At 52.1% G+C, this 19,520-nt stretch overlaps 2 protein-coding genes across 2 annotated transcripts; one reads left to right on the plus strand and one right to left on the minus strand.

Moving 5' to 3' along the window:
* Window positions 1-1,025: 1,025 nt before the first annotated feature.
* Window positions 1,026-13,222, minus strand: LOC101525864 (olfactory receptor 7G1-like). Its single transcript, XM_058657689.1, has 3 exons — window positions 13,103-13,222; window positions 3,459-3,550; window positions 1,026-1,992 (listed from the first exon to the last, which is right to left on the minus strand). Exons 1-3 carry the CDS (start codon window positions 13,220-13,222, stop codon window positions 1,026-1,028), a joined length of 1,179 nt encoding a protein of 392 aa, XP_058513672.1.
* Window positions 13,223-14,540: 1,318 nt separating this feature from the next.
* ZNF317 (zinc finger protein 317) lies at window positions 14,541-18,744 on the plus strand. The gene is made up of 6 exons (XM_058657830.1): window positions 14,541-14,609; window positions 14,959-15,101; window positions 15,192-15,318; window positions 15,984-16,082; window positions 16,781-16,863; window positions 17,420-18,744. Exons 1-6 carry the CDS (start codon window positions 14,579-14,581, stop codon window positions 18,728-18,730), a joined length of 1,794 nt encoding a protein of 597 aa, XP_058513813.1. The 5' UTR covers window positions 14,541-14,578; the 3' UTR covers window positions 18,731-18,744.
* The last annotated feature ends 776 nt before the right edge of the window (window positions 18,745-19,520 follow it).

Below are 19,520 nucleotides of genomic sequence, written 5' to 3' on the forward strand. Positions count from 1 at the left end.
ATCCTGCACCTGTGTGTGAGGGACCTGGAAGAGGCTCCTGGCTCCTGGCTTCGGATTGGCACAGCTCCAGTCGTTGCGGTCACTTGGGGGAGTGAATCAGCGGATGGAAGCTCTTCTTCTCTGTTTATCTGACTTTGCAATAAAATAAATCTGTTTTAAAAAGTGGAAACAATGAAGCAAAACAGATTCTTCCATGGACCACAAGATGAAGAGTAACTGGTAAAACTCGGGGGAGTGTGCCGGAAGCAAATCCTCCAAACCAGGTTGTATCACCGTGCGTGAGCCCAAATCAGCCTCTTACACTTCCCACATAGCTTTTTGCTAATGCATACTCTGAAGGCAGTTGCGACAGCAGGTGCTACACCGATCCGAAGCCAGGAGCCAGGAATTTCCTCCAGGTCTCCCATGCAGGTGCAGGGTCCCAAGGCTTTGGGCCGTCCTCCACTGCTTTCCCAGGGCACAAGCAGGGAGCTGGACGGGAAGCAGGGCTACCGGGATTAGAACCAGCACCCATATGGAATCCCAGCACATTTAAGGCAAGAACATTAGCCACTAGGCCACCACGCCGGGCACACACACAAATAAACTTTTAAAACTTTTTGTTTATTATAAAGGCAGATTAACAATGAGAGGAGAGACAGAAAGATCTTCCATTCACTGTTTTACTCTCCATATGGCCACAATGGGCTTAGCAGAGTTGATCTGAGTATAGGGGCCAGGAGCTTCCTCCGTGTCTCCCACAGAGGTGCAGGGTCCCAAGGCTTTGGGCTATCACCTACTGCTTTCCCAGGCCACAGCAGGGAGCTGGATGGAAAGTGGGAGTATCTGGGACATGACCCAGAACTTCCATGGGACGCTGGCACTTGAAGGTGAAGGACTAGCTTGTTGAGCCGCGGCGGTGGCCCCATCAGAGGAAGTAAACATTTTGAAAGCGAATTTACCTAGCATCGTATCTTCCAGTCATTTGGGAAGAATTCCGTGATAAAGAGTCAGGCATGTGGGCTTTCTGCTTTGTTTCCATCACTTTAACTCCTTCCGAAGACGCAAGCACAGTGCAGATGACACACGAGAGTCCTCAAGGCCCCCTTCATGTCCCTGTTCCTCAGGCTGTAGATGAAGGGGTTCATCATTTGGGGGACCACGATGTACATCATCGAGGCCACAACACTTCCCACGGAAGACTCGGCCACGGTCGAGCTCATGTATACCCCGAACGCTGTCCCGTAGAACAAGGAGACCACTGACAGGTGAGCCCCGCAGGTGGAAAAGGCTTTGTGCCTCCCCCTGGCTGACCGCATCCTCAAGACCGAGGAGACGATCCGGCCGTAAGAGAAGATGATGCCAGAAAGAGGGATGCCAGCAAACAGGCTGGTCACGAAATAGATCAGGAGTTGGTTGACAAGGGGGTCAGAGCACGCAAGCCGGATGACGGGCACTAGCTCGCAGAAGAAGTGACGGATCTCCAGGTGCGTGCAGAAGACCAGCCGCAGCACCATCAGGCAGTGCAGGAGGGCATTGAGGAGGCTGGCACACAGCGAGAGCAGGACCAGCAGGACGCACAGGCGTGGGCTCATCACCACCGTGTACCTCAGCGGCTGGCAGATGGCCACGTAGCGGTCATAGGCCATCACGGCCAGCAGACAGCTTTCAAAGCCACCCAGGATCAACACGAAGCAGATTTGAGTGAGGCAGCCGGCGTAGGTGATGCCGTGGTCCCCGGCCCGGAGGTTTGTCAACATCTTGGGGACGGTGGTGCTGCTGATCCAGATGTCGGTGAAAGACAGGCTCCCGAGGAAGAAGTACATGGGGGTGTGGAGGTGGGCATCGGAGCACACGGCCAGGATGATGAGCAGGTTCCCCAGCACGGTAACCAGGTAGATGCATAGGAACAGGCCGAAGAGGAGCGGCTGCAGGGCCGGGTCATCCGTGAGCCCCAGCAGAAAGAACTGGGAACCAGCTGTCCGGTTTCCGGCTTCCAGGGTATTGATGAGTCTTAAGAGAAAGAGTGAGATGAAATGAACGTTACACAATTAGAACAGCGGTGGTCAGGGCATCTCGAAACTAATCCCCACACCTGACCTGCCGTGTCCTGCTGTGTCGTGAGACCATGACACGTACGTTTGAACTAGGCCACCAAGTGAATACGACTTAACATGGACGTCGCATATCTCTATTTAGATATAACGCTCCCGTATGGGCACTGGTTCGTGTCCTGGCTGCTCCACTTGGAAGCAAGCTCCCTGCTTATTGTCTGGAAAAACAGCAGAGGATGCCCCAAAGCTTTAAACCCCTATACCCATATGGGAGACCAGAAAGAAGCTCCTGGCTTTGGCCCTGCTCAACCCCGGCCGTCGTGACCATTTAGAGGGTGAACCAGCAGCAGGAAGACTTCTCTCTCTATATCTGTTTCTCCTTCTCTCTGTAACTCTGCCCTTCAAGCAAAAAGAAATCTTCAAGTTACTGAATATTTCAAAGTGTCTGGTAGAGAGGGGATTTTTTTTAAATGTCCCCCAACCCAAAGACAGGACAAATGTTTAAGGTAATAAACATGTTTGTTACCCTGGTCTGATCATGACACATTGTATCCGGGTATTGAAATAATCAAGTACCCCATACATTGATACAAGTATATGTGTGAATTAGTACAATTTTATTTTTGAAAGCATCAGATTTTTTTTTTTTAAATTCGAAAGGCACAGTGACAGAGATGAAGATACTAAAGGAAGAGCCAGCGTTCTGGAGTGGCAGGTGGAACCACTGCCTACAGAGCCAGCATCCCATATGGGTGGTGGTTCGAGCCCCAGCTGCTCCACTTCTAACCCAGCTTCCCTGCCTGGGAAGGCAGCAGGGGTGAGCCAAGTGCTTGTGGTCCTGCATTGCTCCGGGAGACCTGGATGGAATTCCAGTTCCTGGCTTCAGCCTGGCCTATCCGTGGCTGTTGTGACCATTTGGAGAGATGGGGGAATCTCTGTCTCTCTCTGTCTTCCCTCTGTAACACTGCGATTTTTTTTAAAGATCTATTTTTTTTTTTATTTTTATTGCAAAGTCAGATATACAGAGAGGAGGAGAGACAGAGAGGAAGATCTTCCGTCCGATGATTCACTCCCCAAGTGAGCGCAACGGCCGGTGCTGTGCAAATCCGAAGCCAGGAACCAGGAACCTCTTCCGGGTCTCCCACACAGGTGCAGGGTCCCAATGCATTGGGCCATCCTCCACTGCTTTCCCAGGCCACAAGCAGGGAGCTGGACGGGAGGTGGAGCTGCCGGGGTTAGAACCGGCGCCCGTATGGGATCCCAGGGCTTTCAAGGCGAGGACTTTAGGTGCTAGGCCATGCCGCCGGGCCTGACACTGCGATTTTACATGAAGGAATAAATGGATCTTTCCAAGAAAGTTAGAGGCAGCACAGTGTCACAGCAGGTCAAACCACCGTGTGTGACACCAGCATCCCAAACAAGCACCGATTGAACTCCTTACAGCTCTGCTTCCACTCCAGCTCCGCACGGAAGAAGTTGGGAAAGCACCAAAGGGTGCCCCCCACGTTCTCGGACCCCTGCAACCCATGGGGGGGGGGTCCAGGTGGAGTTCCTGGCTCTTAGCTTTGGATTGGTCCAGACCTGGCTGTTGTGACCATAGATGTATGTGTGTGTGTGTGTGTGTGTCTACTTCTACCTGTAACTCTTTCAAATCTTTCTTTGTTTTTTTTTTTTAAAGAGAGAATTAAATGAGAGAAAGAACGAAAACGCGTAGTCTCCCGTGAAAACATAAAAACGAATACCATCTGTGGCTTCGCAGAAGACAGAGGCTAAGAAGACAGTAGTAGCGCCAGGCGTCTGAACTGCAGCGTCCCTGTGGAGCGTGGTGCTCCCTCCCTGGGGCGCACACAAGGGGCCATCATCGGAGGATCCGACGAGCAACCAACTCCAGGCTCTAATGTTTGTGTTGTGAATGGGGAAGCTCCAAGTCTGCAGTGCCTTTATTTCAAATTTCAATATAGTTGAATATATATGCATTTCAAAGACAGTAACAGGAGAAGGGGGGGAGAGGAAAGCGAGAGATTTTCTATTCCCTGGTTCACTCCCCAAATGTCTGCAACAGCCAAGGCTGGGACAGGCTGAAGCCAGGAGCCTGGAACTCCATGCTGTCCTCCTCCGTGGGTGTTAGACCCCTCGGGGTGTAACACTGAGCCATCTCCCACTGCCTTCCCACACATGTTAGCTGGGAGCTGAGTCCAAAACGGGGCAGCAGGGACTTGAACTGGCAACACACATGGGATGTCAGATTTGCAGGTGATGGGTCAATTCCCTGTACCACCATCTGGCCCCTGTGTCCTCATATCTATTTTGTAGGGAAAGCTACCCTTCCATCCTACAGGACTGTGGCAATAGTGAGGAGAGAACAAATAGAAAGAAACCAGCACTGTGGCAGCCTGAAGGGTCCCATTTTGTTGAAGTCTTATGTATTAGTGTGTTTTTTGAAAGCTTTATTTGTATTGGTAAGTCAGATATATAGCAAGGAGGAGAGACAGAGAGGAAGATCCTCCATCCACCGATTCACTGTCCGAGTGGCCACAACAGCCGGACCCGAGCTCCAATGTGAAGGCAGAAGCCAGGAGCTGCTTCTGGGTCTCCCATGTGGATGCAGGGTCCCAAGGCTTTGGGCAGTCCTCAATTGCCTTCCCAGACCACAAGCAGGAAGCTGGATGGGAATCGGAGACACTGGGACATGAACCAGCACCTGTATAGTATCCCAGCACATGCCGGGCAAAGACTTCAGCCACTAGGCTACCTGCCGGGCCCAGAAAAACAGATTTAACTGAGAGAAAGAGAGATAGAGAAAAAAAAAATTCACTGGTTCTCTCCCCATATGGCTGCAACAGCTGGAGCTGAATTGATCTGAAACGAGGAGTTTCCCCAGGCCTCCCACATGGGTAGAGGGTCCCAAGGCTTTGGGCCATTCTCTACTGCTTTCCCAGGCCACAATCAGGAAGTTGGATGGGAGTGGAACAGCCAGGATTAGAACCGGTGTTCGTGTGGGGTGCTGGCACTTGGTGGTAGTGGATTAACCAGTTGAGCCATTGCACCAGCCCCAATTCTCATCCATTTGTAAGCCAGAGAGAAGCAAAAGAGATGTCGGGGTGGAGATCTTCAAATGGCCAATAAGCTCCCCGAGGCTAGGAGTCAGAACTCAGTCTGAGTCTCCCATGTGGTTGATGGAGAATCAGAGATTTGAGCCACGATCCGCTGCCTCCCAGGTACGTACTACAAGGAACCTGGAATTGGGCGCAGGGCCATATCCCGATTCCCGGCACTGTGATGTGGGACCCAGGGATCCCAAAGGTGTCTTAGCCACCGTCCCCAATAGCCACATGACATTTCCTAGGTTGTCTTTTCTGCCCATGGACAATTGCACCTGCCATGGGCAATAGCACATGATGGAGCCGGGGATGGTATTGGGGGTAAGGTGACATGAGAGTGTCACGCGATTACTGCCAAGATCAGGGAAGTTTCCACGCTGAAACCGCCCCTCCCCCTTTGGGAATCTTGGCAGAAAACAAGCGTGGTGCCAACAATGATTTAACATGGGCGTACGATGGATGATATGCCCATGAAAAATGGACTGAATATTCAAATGAACTGAACACGTAAGTCAACACAAAGATCAAGAACCTACGGGATAAAATATGTCTGCGGACAGAGAACCCACAGCGTTAGAAAATGTATTATGGGCCAGCGTTGTGGCAGAGTGGGAAAAACCACTGCCTGTAGTCCTAGCATACGTGGGCACCACTGTTGAGTCCTGGCTGCTGTACTTCCAATACAATTCCCTGCAGACGTGGCTAGGAAAGTAGCCAAAGGTGGCTGAAGTACTGGAGTCTCTGCCACCCACATGGGAGACCTGGCTGGAGGTTCAGGCTCCTGCCTGTGGCCTGGGCCAGACCTGGTTGTTGCAACTGTTCGGGGAGTGAACCGGTAGATAAAAGACCTCTGATTCTCCTTTGCTCTCTAGCACTCAGCCTTTCAAAGAACTCTGTAAAAAAAAAAAAAAAAAAAAAAAAGAATATATGTGCCAGCGTGGTGGCATAGCTGGCTAAGCTCCCGCCCACGAGACCAGCATCCTATATATGGGTGCTAGTTTCGGTCCTGGCTGTTCTACTTCCAATCCAGCTTCCTATTAGTGGCCTGGAAAAGCAGCCAAAAAAAAAAAATGACCCATGTCCTTGGGCCCCTGTCCCCATGGGGGTAACCCAGAAGCCCCAGGTTTCAGATCAACTCAGCTCTAGCTGTTGCAGCCATTTGAGAGTCAGTGTGGATGGAAGAGTTCTCTCTCTGCAACTCTGGCTTTCAAATAAAATACAAGTAAAATTCAAACATTCAAAAAAATGAGACGCCCCCTCTTGCCCTCCACCTATGTCTCAGTCAATTGCAGCCTCAAGGGTTGTGAGCAGACAGATGCTTTTTTGGGCAGAGTCGCCTCGGTGGTGCTGTGCCCTAGGGAACCCCTACACCAGCCAGACTCCTTCTCCCCATCAGCACCACCACCACCACCAGACTTCAGAGAAGGGTTGGGATATTTTCACAGCAGCCGCGGTGTTTGAGAGCTGGGGAGTTACACCTAGGAGGCCGTTGAAAGAGACGAAGAGCGAGGGCGCAAGCCGAGGCCAGCAGAGTCTGATCTGATGGCCGATTGTTGGTTAAACTATAAGCGACACCTGTTGAGGCTCCTATACGCAGCTCCCTCTGCCTCACTGTTCTCTGTAGCCAAACCCTAGCGAAACACCGAGCGTTAGGTCCGAAGCAAAGCTGGGAGACACGGGTCCCCGATGGATGGCAGGACACCTGGCGTTCTCCACCTTACCTGGGTACGGAAGATCTGTCTTCAGCAAGGTTGGACACACCCGGCGGGGCTCCAGGCTCCTGGCGCGCAAGGCTCATCTCTGGGAGGATGGCTCGGGTATGCAGCAGCCTCACTGGGCAGGAGCTGTTGGGTGAGGTGGCCACGGGCCAACTCCAACAGCCTCTATATCCCCACTGCTCCTCATTAGAGCAGCTACTTCAGTGCCATCTGGATTCCCAAGGGGAGCGATCCTTAAAGAGCAAAGCTACAGACAAGAGCAGTTCTGGAAAACGGATTCCCTGACCCAAGAGGCTTCAGTGGCCACTGGTTCTGCCTGCTCTCCTGCCCGCCGTGTTACTGTTACACATGTGTTCCATCCCTTGTATGTGAATTCCAGTGTTGTATTCAGTCACTGCTGTTACGAGGGCATCAATACCTAATTCATGGCGTCAGGATGCCTGGTTCCAATTTGAGGGTGAAGATGAAATGCAAGGGGCCAGCAGCGTGGTATAGTAGTGGGTAAACCTGCTGACTGTGAGGCTGGCACCCCACACGGGTGCAGGTTTGTGTCCTGGCTGCTCCGCTTCCCATCCAGCTCCCTGCTAATGTACCTGGGAGAGCAGCGGAGGACGGCCCAAGTCCTCGGACCTTTGCACCCACATGGGAGACCCCGAAGAAGTTTCTGGATCCTGGCTGCGCCTCCTGCAGCCACCTGGAGAATGAACCAGTGGATACAAGAGTTTTTCTTTGTTTCTGTAACTCTGACTTTTCAAATTTACAAAATTTTGGAAATGTGAAAATGGATGTAGGTGGATATAGGAATAGATATGGCTAAAGCATATTAAAAATGTTTCTCATTAAGGATCATGCCCAGCGTGGTAGCCCAGTGGCTAAAGTCTTCGCCTTGCCACTGCTGGGATCCCATATGGATGCCGGTTCTAATCTCAGCAGCTCCACTTCCCATCCAGCTCCCTGCTTGTGGCCTGGGACAGCAATCGAGTATGGCCCACGGCCTTGGGACCCTGCACCTGCGTGGGAGACCCGGAAGAGGCTACTGGCTGCTGGCCTTGGATTGGTGCAGCTCCAGCCATTGCGGCTGCTTGGGGGAGTGAATCAGCAGATGGAAGATCTTCCTCTCTGTCTCTCCTCCTTTCTGTATATCTGCCTTCCCAATAAAAAACAAAAATAAATCAGTGTTTCCTGCACCTCATTTTTTTGGTGTGATCTGTATTTTACTAAACAGATTCTTAGGTATAACCTGTGACCGTTTTAAAAATATTTCTATTTTTTTTTTTGGAAAGGCATAGAAAAATATAGAACTTCCATCTGCTGATTTAGTCCCCAACTATCCATAGCAACCCGCAAAATGCATATCATGGGATTAAAACCCCTGTGGATGGATACCAAACTGTTATCACTAAATATACTTGTATTTTCTATGAACTTTTGGATGCATTCTTTGGTAAAGATCTATTTATTTATTGGTTTTGAAGTCAGAGTTCTGGGGAGAGAAGGGGGGTGAGAGAGAGAGAGAGAGAGAGAAAGAGAGAGAGAGAGAGAGAGAGATTGTTCATGCACTGTTTCCCTCCTCAGAGGACGATAACAGTCAGGGTTGGACCAGGCTGAAGCCAGGATCCAGGAACTCCTCCCAGACCGCCCTCAAGCTGCCCAAGGGCTTAGGGCATCTTCTGAGCTTTTCCAGGGGGCATTCCAGGAAGCTGGACTGAAATGAAGCAACCAGGACTAGAAGCAGCATGTGTATGGATGCTGGCCTTGCGGGTGGTGGTGGCTTGAGCTACCACAGCACAGTTCCCCAGCCCCTTGAAACACTTGTCAACATCCCCGATATTGTGTGCCTGTCCCCACCATCTGTCTCTGGAACCCCCATCCTACTTTCTGTCTCAAAGGGTCTGACCACCCCAGGAGGGTCTTGGTACGTAAGTGGAATCGTATGATTCAGGCATGTGGACATCCAAATAATTCAAATACACTTGTGGATTGAACCATGCTAGGTGTGATAGGCACAGTGTGATGAGATCAAAGCGATTTCAGAATGTCAGGGAAAATTACTTTTGCTTTTTCTTTTATGAGGTCTTGAGCCAGCCTCCAATTGCTGTCCCAGTCACACGTGCGAGGCACTTGAGAAGATCTTTCTCTATCCTTGAAATAAAAATGGAAATCAATCCACACGTTAAAAACGAATTTAATAAAATGAGTTAAGGGAGAGAGGGTTTTTTGGCACACCCATTACTGCATTCCTTTGGACTCATTCTAGAACCTTCTACCCAAGACAGTCAAGAAACTTAGGAAAAGGAAAAATACTGCACAGATGAGCTTCCTCAAGGCTCCCTTCAACTCCCTGCTCTTTGGACTCAGTAAGAAGAAGGGAGCCCCTCACATGCAAAGCCACCATGCACAGTACCGAGGTCGCCGTAGTCTTCCTAGGAGTGCCAAGGTACCACAGCGAGGCAGACTCCAGGATACGTCCCCAAAACAAGGCAACAGCAGACACAACCCTGAGACTTAGCTTCCACTGCCCCAATCCCACCTCACCCTGTTGTAACAGCCGGGCCTGGGCCAGGCCAAAGTCAGCAACTTCTTTTTGGTCTCAATATGGAAGTAGGGGCCCACATTCCCCCTACCCTACCTCAGTAACAGCCGGGGCTGGGCCAGGCCGAAGAAGTCAAGAATTGAGAACTCATTCTGGCTCTTCCACATGAGTGGTGCCTCTTAGGGCGCACACTGGCAGGAATCTAAAATCTGAACCCAGGTACTCTAGCACAGGAGACAAGTATCCCAAGCGTGGGGCTTAACCACTGGCCCAAATGTTCACTACTTAAAAATTTGGTTTGCATTTTGGAAGCGCCTTTTAGATCGCTGAACTCAATGCTTTGAGATTTATTTATTTTTTAATCTGAAAAAAATTGATCGTTTTTATAGGTACTATTACCTATAACCATGACTACATCATCTATGCAGTTGTCTTTACATTCTTTGAAAAATACGAGCTTACCGGCCCGGCGGTGTGGTCTAAAGTCCTCGCCTTGAACGCGCTGGGATCCCATATGGACGCCAGTTCTAATCCCAGCAGCTCCACTTCCCATCCAGCTCCCTGCTTGTGGCCTGGGAGAGCAGTGGAGGACAGCCCAAAGCTTTGGGACCCCACACCCGCATGGGAGACCTGGAAGAGGTTCCTGGTTCCCGGCTTTGGATCGGCACAGCACTGGCTGTTGTGGTCACTTGGGGAGTGAATCATCGGATGGAAGATCTTCCTCTCTGTCTCTCCTCCTGTCTGTATATCCGGCTTTCTAATAAAAATAAATAAATCTTAAAAAATAATACGAGCTTACTGAAATGTTTCAAGACTTATTATTTTGGTTTGAAATGCAGTTTACAGAGAGAAGGAGAGACTGAGAGATTTTTTTTTTTAGTTTTTTAAATTTATTTTATTGCATTGTTGTTGACAATGGTTACATAGTTAGCTATGGTTAAAAAGAAAAAGGTTCAGGGGGATAGGGAAGTGGGTAATACTATTATGTCCATATTGTTTCCATCATGTATCCGAGGTAAAGGGGAATATTGAGGGAGAAGCCTCACCCGGTTTCCCGCCCACCCCAAGTCCCAGATGTGGGGCATGCTCTGAGATATTTGCTCAAGTGGTTTTAATAGTTCTCCAGTTATGAATCGCTGCCAGTTTCGCTCGATGAGGTCGTCCACTGATTGATATGGTCCATCATAAAGTCTCCGTTTGCCCCATATTTCGCTGCCAACAACATACAGCTGAGATGAATGATTGACCTGTTCTGTCTTCTGTCTTTTCTTGGTTAGAGTTCTGAGTCCAGCAGTTCGACTGGGGAGATCTCCAAAGAAACTTTGAGGTATTCCCAGACTAGATTCTTGTATGTTCTAGAAAGCACAGGGCCCGGCACAGTCCATCACCCCAATCAGCTGGTGGTTGTCATTGCTGGGTTGGTTCTGTTTTCAGTCCCGAGTTGCACTGGAACCAATGGGTGTTGCAGTCCAGCCTGATTCTGCCCAGCACATACTCGGCCCTTACATCAACCAGTGGGAGCTGCAGCCTAGTCAGGGCGACCCACAATAACCCCCACCAGGCCCGCCCCCTACCCTGGTTTGCCAGTATGTGTAGCAGTAGACCAGTCTGTCCCCCATCCTATTTGGCTCTCGTACATGTCAATGGGTATTAAAGCTTAGTTCCATCTAACCAACTCAACCATCCAGCCCTCACGGATGTTGCTGAGTGCCTCTCTGTCTAGCCACCCCAGCTCCTGTCCTAGTTTTCATGCCCTCCCGCGGGAGTAGTGACCCAAGAAGGGGGGACCCACTTTTTCCCTCCCAGGTCTCTCTCACTCCCAGTTTATGTACTCTTTAGGTGGTTCTGTGGTTTGACTTGACAGAATTAGTCCCCAGTGCCAGCTGATGCTGCGGCTGAAACCGAGAGATTTTTCATCTGCTGGTTCACTCCCCAAACTGTTGCAATAGCTGGAGCTGAGCTGATCTGAAGTTGGAAGCCAGCAGCTTCCTCTAAGACTCCCATGTTGTGCACAGGGCCAAAGGCATTGGGCCATCTTCTACTGCTTTCCCAGGCCGTAAGCAGGGAGATGAATTGAAAGTTGGAGCAATTGGGACACGAACCAGTCCCCCTATAGGATGCTGGTGAGGGGTGTGCGAGAAAGAAGCCGGGAGTTTCCTCTGGGTCTCCCACGTGAGTCTCAGGGGCCCAAGGACCTGAGCCACCCTCCGCTGCTTTCCCAGCCCATAAGCAGGGAGCTGGATGGGAAGTGGAGCTGCCGGGATTAGAACCAGCACCCATACAAGATCATGGCAGTTGCAAGGCAAGACTTTAGCTGCTAGGCTACCATGCCGGGCCCATCATTTTAATTTTTTGAAATTAAGACTTTGTCTTATACTTAAGCCTAAGTAAATATAACATTTGTAGTGAAAAAAAAAAAAGGGCATCCTAGTGCGTTTATATATGTCCCATAGGTTAGGTTTGTTAATCAGGTTCAAAGCTTACTGATGTCTTTTTTTTTTTTTTAAGATTTATTTATTTTATTACAAAGTCAGATATACAGAGAGGAGGAGAGACAGAGATGAAGGTCTTCCGTCCGATGATTCACTCCCCAAGTGAGCCACAACGGGCCGGTGCGCGCCAATCCAAAGCCGGGAACCAGGAACCTTTTCCGGGTCTCCCACGCGGGTTCAGGGTCCCAAGGCTTTGGGCCGTCCTCGACTGCTTTCCCAGGCCACAGGCAGGGAGCTGGATGGGAAGTGGAGCTGCCGGGATTAGAACCGGCGTCCATATGGGATCCTGGTGCGTTCAAGGGGAGGACTTTAGCCGCTAGGACACGCCGCCGGGCCCTACTGATGTGTTTTTAAAATTCACTTACCGGAAGGGGTGTTGCTGAGAGAGAGCTGAGCTAGCCCACAGGCAGGGAGCTGCATGGGAAGTGGAGCTGCCAGGATTAGAACTGGTGCCCATATAAGATCCTAGGATGTGAAAGACGAGGGTTTTAGCTGCTAGGCTACTGCGCCGGGCCCAGAAAAGACTTTTTTTCATCAAGCAACTGTGATTTTGGTGGAAATGGTCATGGCTCACACCACAAACCCCCAGCTGTGCTGACCGAACCCAATGGGGTTGGACTCAACTGCCTTTGCTATCCTGGGTTGCTAGTGAGCCCTGGAGAGACCTCACCTGTGGGAGTTCGTACATTCCCAGAGAGAGAACGAGCAGATAGCCTGAGCCTGGCACGTAGGGAGCCTCCGGGGCAGAGCACACACCCCACATCTTCTCTGCTATGGTCTTCTCCACGCTGGGCCACTGTCCACCTGCCTTCATCACTGCAGGGCTGTTAGGCATCAGACACTAGGACAGCTGCTAGGTCCCACTGAGTCTTCTAAACCTATTCAAACCAGTAGTTTCCAAACCTGTGCTATTCCTTCCCACAGAAACCCAAGGCAAAAGGTTCTGCCCACATTTTTTTTTCCCTTAGCTGCCTCAGCTCTCCAACCCATCCCCCCTCTTCACCCATTGGTGTGCAAATACAAGAATAGGTAAAATTTTCCCAGCAATGCTAAATTTGCTCAACTTGATAACTAGCAGTGGATTTGCAAGAGCAGATCCTGTTTTTCACACTGAAAGGTTTTGTGGCCCCCTGTCTCAGACAGCACGCTGCAATTCAGGGCTAAGTACGGCCTGGGGCTAGACTGCTGAATTTCCAAGATACAAATTCTTATTCCGTCTGGGTACCGCGGCCACGAACTTATAAACTACATGTCCCAGAAGCCTCTGCCCACCCCGCAGGCGCGTCAGTGACAGCCAATGGAAGTCCCGCGAGATGAAGAAAGGCGGAAGTGAAGCCGAAGCCATTACCCCGTTAGGCGATGGCCGCTGGACACATGGGTCAGCTGTGACTGGCAGGGGACTTGCCGCTTCCTCGCGGTGTGGCTGCTTCCCGCCTGAGCTCATCCCCTGCACGGCGGCAGCTTCCGAGACCTCTGCATTGTGTAAGCCCGGCGTCCGTTAGGGAAAACGAGAGGTGCCACGGAGGAAGGCAGGGAGAGGGGGTGCAGAGGGAACGGGGTACAGGGAGGAGGTGGTGCAGAGGGAACGGGGTTCAGGGAGAGGGGGTGCAGATAGAACGGGGTTCAGGGAGGGGCTGCAGAGGGAACGGGGTTCAGGGAGGGGGTGCAGAGGGAACAGGGTGCAGGGAGAAGGGGCTACAGGGAGAGGGGTGCAGGGAGGGGGGGTGCAGGGAGAAGGGGTTCAAGGGGAATGGGGAAGGCAGAGAGAAGGGGCTACAGGGAGAGCGGGGTGCAAGCAGGAGGGTTACAGGAAGAACAGGAAGCTGAACCTCCACACGGGGAGATGAGTGTGTTTGTAGACCCCTGAGCCTTTGGCGGGTTGGGCGGAGGCGGATCCTGGGTCTTGGGGGGCAGCGAGGAGAGACCCCCTCCCTTCCGCTCATGAGAACCCCGTGGTGTTGGTTTTTTTCTCTCTCCACTTGAGTACCAGTTGCACCTTGAGTCAGCCCGTGTTTGCATTTCGCTGACACCCCTTTGCGCCTCGCCCAGATGTAACCCTGGGTCCCCCCCGTTCTGTTGTTTTAACTAAGTTCATCCAAGATTGTTAGCATTTTTGCTGTCCCTGTGCTCAACATTTTCTTCTGATTTTTACATAGTGCTTAACACTCTGTGCTCGGGTTCTTTCTTCCTGAAATACATCTAAAAAGAATGCTAAATGAGTGGAAAGTTCACAGTATGGTCATTTTGGCCTCTTTGTCAGGCAACATTCAGATGGTTATAGAATTTTATATTTCAGTTTTTTTAGTGTATATTATTATTGTTATCGTTGTTTTTTTCTTCATCTGCTTGAAATGCAGAGTGAGAGAGAGTTGGCTTCCAGTTGCAGACGCTTGGAGCCAGTGGGTATAAGGGCCGGGAGGGTGTGCCTGGTGCCCATTGCTTGGGGACAGGGCATCTGACTGCTGTGTGGAGCTCAGGCGGATCAAGGAAAGGCCCAGAATCAGGGAGAAGCCGCTGCCCAGAAGGAATGATGGGAAAATAGAACTCAGAATTGTCCTCAAAGAGTGAGTAGCAGGTGGAGTGGCCTCTTATTGTTTCCCTACAGGTGCCAGCTTGGAGAGGCCTGTGAGAGCCAGGGAGAAGTGTCCTCATCTCCTGGGGGGCCTGGTTGTCAGGGCCCGTGGACTGTCCTGCTCCCAGGATGGCGGCTCTTGGTCTGTCCGCCGCTCCTGGTAAGTTCCTGGGTTAACACATGCCTTAAGGGCTGGGGCTGTTTTTCCCACTGGCGGAGGGGATGCAGCCATAGGGAAGGCTGTGGGTGGAAAGGTGGGGGGCAGGTCGGTCTAACGCTGCAGGAGCCACCACGGACCGAGTTGGAAGAGTGCTGGAGCGTGTGAACGTGGCCAAGCAAGCCTGTTGTGGTGTGCTCGGAGCGCTTGCACGTGTGTGTGTCTGAGAGACAGAGAGAGAGAGATGTTAGTGGTTGTGTTTGTTCAGTTGTGTCGCACTCAGCGGTTATACATGGATCAGTGTCTGAATGGCAGGGTAGCCTTTGGCCTTTACAAGCCCTCTGTGCCCCAGCTCTGTCCATCCAGGATCCCACCTCTTCTCAGGAGTCAGAATTTCTTCCTCCTCCCTCACAAGACCATTCCTGTCCCCGGAATCCGGACCTGTTTGTTTGCAGTGGGCTGGAGCCACCCACACCACCCTCCGTCCGTTCCCAGGTACTCAAGGTCCTGTGGCCCCGGCCGGCTTTCTGTTGGACACCTACGGGTCTGTGTCTCCTGGGCCTCACGTTGTATGTGGTGTTGCAGGAGTCTGTGACTTTCCAAGACGTGGCCGTGGACTTCACGGAGAAGGAGTGGCCCTTGCTGGATTCCTCCCAGAGGAAGCTGTACATAGACGTGATGTTGGAGAACTATAGCAACCTCACTTCCCTGGGTGAGCCTACCCTCATCAGGAACCCACCCTTTCTTTCTTAATCCACGCCCCAGCGTACCTGCTTAAAGGGGGCGTGGCAATAACTTAATACGTACATGAGAACACTTTGCAAAACTTTGTGCAAAATGGAACTTCAGTCTACTTTGTTATCGCCCCCTCTCCCCTGTGCTTAAAAAAAAAAAATAGTTGAAAGCCATAGCCAGGACTGTGCCAAAGCCAGGGGTTTGCATCTCCATCCGGGTCTCCCAGGTGGGGCTGGCAGGGCACAGGTACCTCGGGCCATTTTTTGGCCACCTCCCAGGCCCATTAGTGAGGAGCTGGCTCAGGAGCAGAGCAGCCAGGACACACTGGGGGGCCCCAGCTTAGGATGTTCAGACTCCAAGTGATGCTTTCATGTGCTACGTCACAAAGCCAGTCCCTTCAGCGTAGCTTCCCGAGAAGAAAATATCATTTTTTGGGAGGACAGAATGTGTAGGTACGTGTGGGTTGATTGGTTTCCCGAAAGGCTTTTTGACCGTGCCTCCTTAGAGAGCGGGCGCTCTCCGTTTGCTGGTTGCAAGTCACACCCGTCCTTCTTCATGTTACTGAAGACCCTGGTCTGAAGTCAAAAAAGGTGTTGTTCCCTGCACAGACCCTGCTCAGGGCGTGTCTCTCCCTGCGTCTAGGGTATCAGGTTGGCAAACCCAGCCTCATCTCACACCTGGAGCAAGAAGAGGAGCCGAGGACAGAGGAGGAGGAGGGGGAGGAGACTCGGCCAGATGCTGGTCCAGGTGAGGGCGCATCGACACATAGAAGAAGAGCTGCTGGTGTTGGGGTGGAGGGAGGGTCGTGGTGTGCACCCTGTTGCTGAAACAGAACACTGGGGGGCTGGATAATGGTTCCCAGGTCTGGATGCTGTCCAGCATGGTCTCTGGGGAGAGTGGCCTCATGGTGTGAGCCCAGGCACCTGAATGAAGCCTGAGAGGGGCCAGTCTTGCTGTGTTGAACCCCAGCTCCCTCTCACGCATGCATCCTATAAGACCCAGTGTTGGCCCCTTGTAGGGGCATGACCTCCGGTTAACCCAGTTACTGCCCACCAGGCCCTACTTCTACCATGACACCGAGGGCCAGCCTTCCCCAACACATGAGCCTTTGTGGGAGTCCCCCACCAACCCCCCACAAATCAGGGGCTGGAGATGTGGCACAGCTGGCTGGCAGAGTCGTTACCTGTCATGCCATACAAGCACGAGGTGCCAGTATCAGGCCGAGTCCGCTGCTCGCTGCCATGGTTGCCTGATGTCTCACCCAGGCCCGTTGCTCACAGTAGTTTTGCTCGTGTGTGTATTCTTCCCTTTCGCATCCACTTTTATTTTGTACAGTTCGTTTTCTGCAAAGTCACACTTGCCTTTTGCCAGTACCCATGTTGCTGTTCTCCCAGTGTGTTCATACTGTGGTTTATTTATTTATTTTTTTCCCCTCTCAGATTGGGATACTGCGTTGAAACCCAAGTGGTCAGTTCTCATCGAAGATATTTTTGGGAAGGAAACAGCCAATGGTGTAACCATGGTAAGATTCCCTTAGGATAATTTTGGGTCTGAAGCAGCCTGAGTTGGAAAACCAAAAACAAAAAAAACCACAATTGCCACATTAAGTCATAATTCACCCATATCATTAGAACCACTATGCTCGGAGCTCAGTGTCGTTTTTACTTCTGCTGATTGTAATCGGATGGGTTGAGTTGTTTGATCCGAACTTGCAGTTCTGACGGGCCTGCCTGTGGTTTCTGTTGGAGGTGGGGGGGTGCAGGGAGATCCTAAACCGAGCCTCAAAGCTCTCCCATTTCACGGGAGTGAATGTTGTCCATAGCCATGTCTCAGATGCCAAACCCTGGGGCTTAAAGTCCACGTCCAACGTCAGCCTAATTCCACACCCGGAACTTGGTAAGAGCAACACCTTGGTGGGGCCTTAGAGTGCGACAGTGATCTTAGATGGGGCAGCAGTGGGGGCTGTACCACAGTGAGTACATCTTCAGACTTCATTTGATGGCGGAGGGGAGTTCGTGTTTAGGACTGTCCCGAACATGGGGGCTTCCCCTACTCATCCCTCACCTCTTAACCAACAGGAAAGAACTCCTCCGGGGGAGAAATCCGCCCAGTACGTTCGCTTGTTGAAAGTGTTAAGCCTGGACGCTCAGCAGGTGGGAAGGCCTGCTACCAAGAGGCCCCATCACCGGCGGGACTACGGGGCGGTTTTCAGGACCAGATCACCCGTGGCCCAGCACGTGAGCGTGTACGACGGGAGAAAAATGCACGAGTGTCACGAGTGCCAAAAGGCCTTCACCACGAGCGCCTCCCTCACGCGCCACAGGCGGATCCACACGGGGGAGAAGCCTTACGAGTGCACCGACTGCGGCAAAGCTTTCAACGACCCCTCGGCCCTCCGGAGCCACGCGAGGACCCACCTCAAGGAGAAACCCTTCGACTGTGGTCAGTGCAGCAACGCCTTCCGGACCCTGTCGGCCCTGAAGATACACATGCGGGTGCACACGGGCGAGAGACCCTACAAGTGTGAACAGTGCGGGAAGGCTTACGGCAGGAGCTGCCACCTGATCGCCCACAAGAGGACGCACACGGGAGAGAGGCCGTACGAGTGCACGCAGTGCGGCAAGGCCTTCCAGCATCCCTCCCACCTCAAGGAACACATCCGGAACCACACGGGGGAGAAGCCCTACGAGTGCACGCTGTGCGGCAAAGCCTTCCGGTGGAAGTCCAACTTCAACCTGCACAAGAAGAACCACACGGTGCCGAAGACGTACGAGTGCAAAGAGTGCGACAAGTCCTTCGGCGACCTCGTGGCCCGCAGGAAACACATGAGGACCCACGTGGTCAAGAAACCCATCGAGTGCAGGCAGTGTGGCAAGGCCTTCCGGAACCAGTCCATCCTCAAGACCCACATGAACTCTCACACGGGCGAGAAACCGTACGGCTGCGACCTGTGCGGGAAGGCCTTCAGCGCCAGCTCCAACCTCACCGCGCACCGCAAGATCCACACCCAGGAGCGACGCTACGAGTGCGCGGCCTGCGGCAAGGTGTTCGGGGACTACCTGTCCCGCAGGAGGCACATGAGCGTGCACCTGGTGAAGAAACGCGTGGAATGCAGGCAGTGCGGGAAAGCCTTCCGCAACCAGTCGACCCTGAAGACGCACATGAGGAGCCACACGGGCGAGAAGCCCTACGAGTGCGACCACTGTGGCAAGGCCTTCAGCATCGGCTCCAACCTGAACGTGCACAGGAGGATCCACACGGGCGAGAAGCCCTACGAGTGCCTGGCCTGCGGGAAGGCCTTCAGCGACCACTCATCCCTCAGGAGTCACGTGAAGACCCACCGGGGGGAGAAGCTCTTCGTGGCGTCCACGTGGAAGCGGCTCCAGTGAAGCCCGCCTGCCCTCACGCACGCAGGTGCACAGCCAAGGCAAGCCTGCCTTCTGAGGGCCCGTGCGTGAGCAAAAAAAAAAAGCAACTTAAGCCATGTGACATCTGCGGGGAGGCTTGGGAGAAATCCCTGTGGCTGCTGTGCGGAGATAACTTCCTGATACGTTCAGCTCCCGGACGTGGGACAAGCTCCTGCTTGGCGTTTTATGTCAGGCGTTACTTGTGTTCTGGGCAAAAGGATACTAAATACGGGAGGGAAAAATCCTGATTGGGGAGACCTCTCCTAGTGACACATTGTATTTATCAATGACCAAAAAAAAAAAAAAAAACCAAATTGGAGAATATGAGAAAACATGCAAAGGACCAGCTGTGTTTTAGGGATGATGGCGTTCAACGACTAACAATGATGACTTCCTTTTGAAAAAGAGGAAGAAGATCTCACAAGTCCTACGTGGTCCCTGAAGCCTGTAGTCCTTGCTCCCCGGCCCTTTACGGGAAAGCTGGCAGGCCTGGTGCACAGCTGTGGTTCTGGGCTGGGGAGAAAGACAGCAGGTGGCTCAGGGGGGGAAGCCGGCATGGGTATTGCTACGTATCCATCCTACAGTGCGCCCGCTTCCCACACGACAAAGAACTCTGTCCCCAAGTGTGAGCGCTGCTCAGGCTGAGAGCCGTCTCCAGTGTTCTTCTATGGTCATCCCTGGATATTTATGAATCTTAGGAGTATTCACACTAGGAGGAGTGTCACAGATCCACACAGGCGGACTCCACAGTGTCACTTCCACACCAGCCCGC

The sequence above is a fragment of the Ochotona princeps genome, chromosome 33 (assembly GCF_030435755.1).
Source record: "Ochotona princeps isolate mOchPri1 chromosome 33, mOchPri1.hap1, whole genome shotgun sequence".
NCBI classification, from domain to species: domain Eukaryota; kingdom Metazoa; phylum Chordata; class Mammalia; order Lagomorpha; family Ochotonidae; genus Ochotona; species Ochotona princeps.

What these genes read in the sequence shown, in the direction of transcription:
- LOC101525864 (XM_058657689.1), bottom strand. Translation starts at nt 13,222, where the DNA reads ATGGCTTCGGCTTCACTTCCGCCTTTCTTCATCTCGCGGGACTTCCAT. An exon ending in TTTATAAGTTCGTGGCCGCG is followed by an intron (nt 3,551 to 13,102) that starts GTACCCAGACGG and finishes CATGGGTTGCAG; the next exon opens with GGGTCCGAGAACGTGGGGGG. An exon ending in AGCTGTAAGGAGTTCAATCG is followed by an intron (nt 1,993 to 3,458) that starts GTGCTTGTTTGG and finishes CTTTCTCTTAAG; the next exon opens with ACTCATCAATACCCTGGAAG.
- ZNF317 (XM_058657830.1), top strand. Translation starts at nt 14,579, where the DNA reads ATGGCGGCTCTTGGTCTGTCCGCCGCTCCTG. An exon ending in TGGTCTGTCCGCCGCTCCTG is followed by an intron (nt 14,610 to 14,958) that starts GTAAGTTCCTGG and finishes TCTGTGCCCCAG; the next exon opens with CTCTGTCCATCCAGGATCCC. An exon ending in GGAGACTCGGCCAGATGCTG is followed by an intron (nt 16,083 to 16,780) that starts GTCCAGGTGAGG and finishes TTCCCCTCTCAG; the next exon opens with ATTGGGATACTGCGTTGAAA.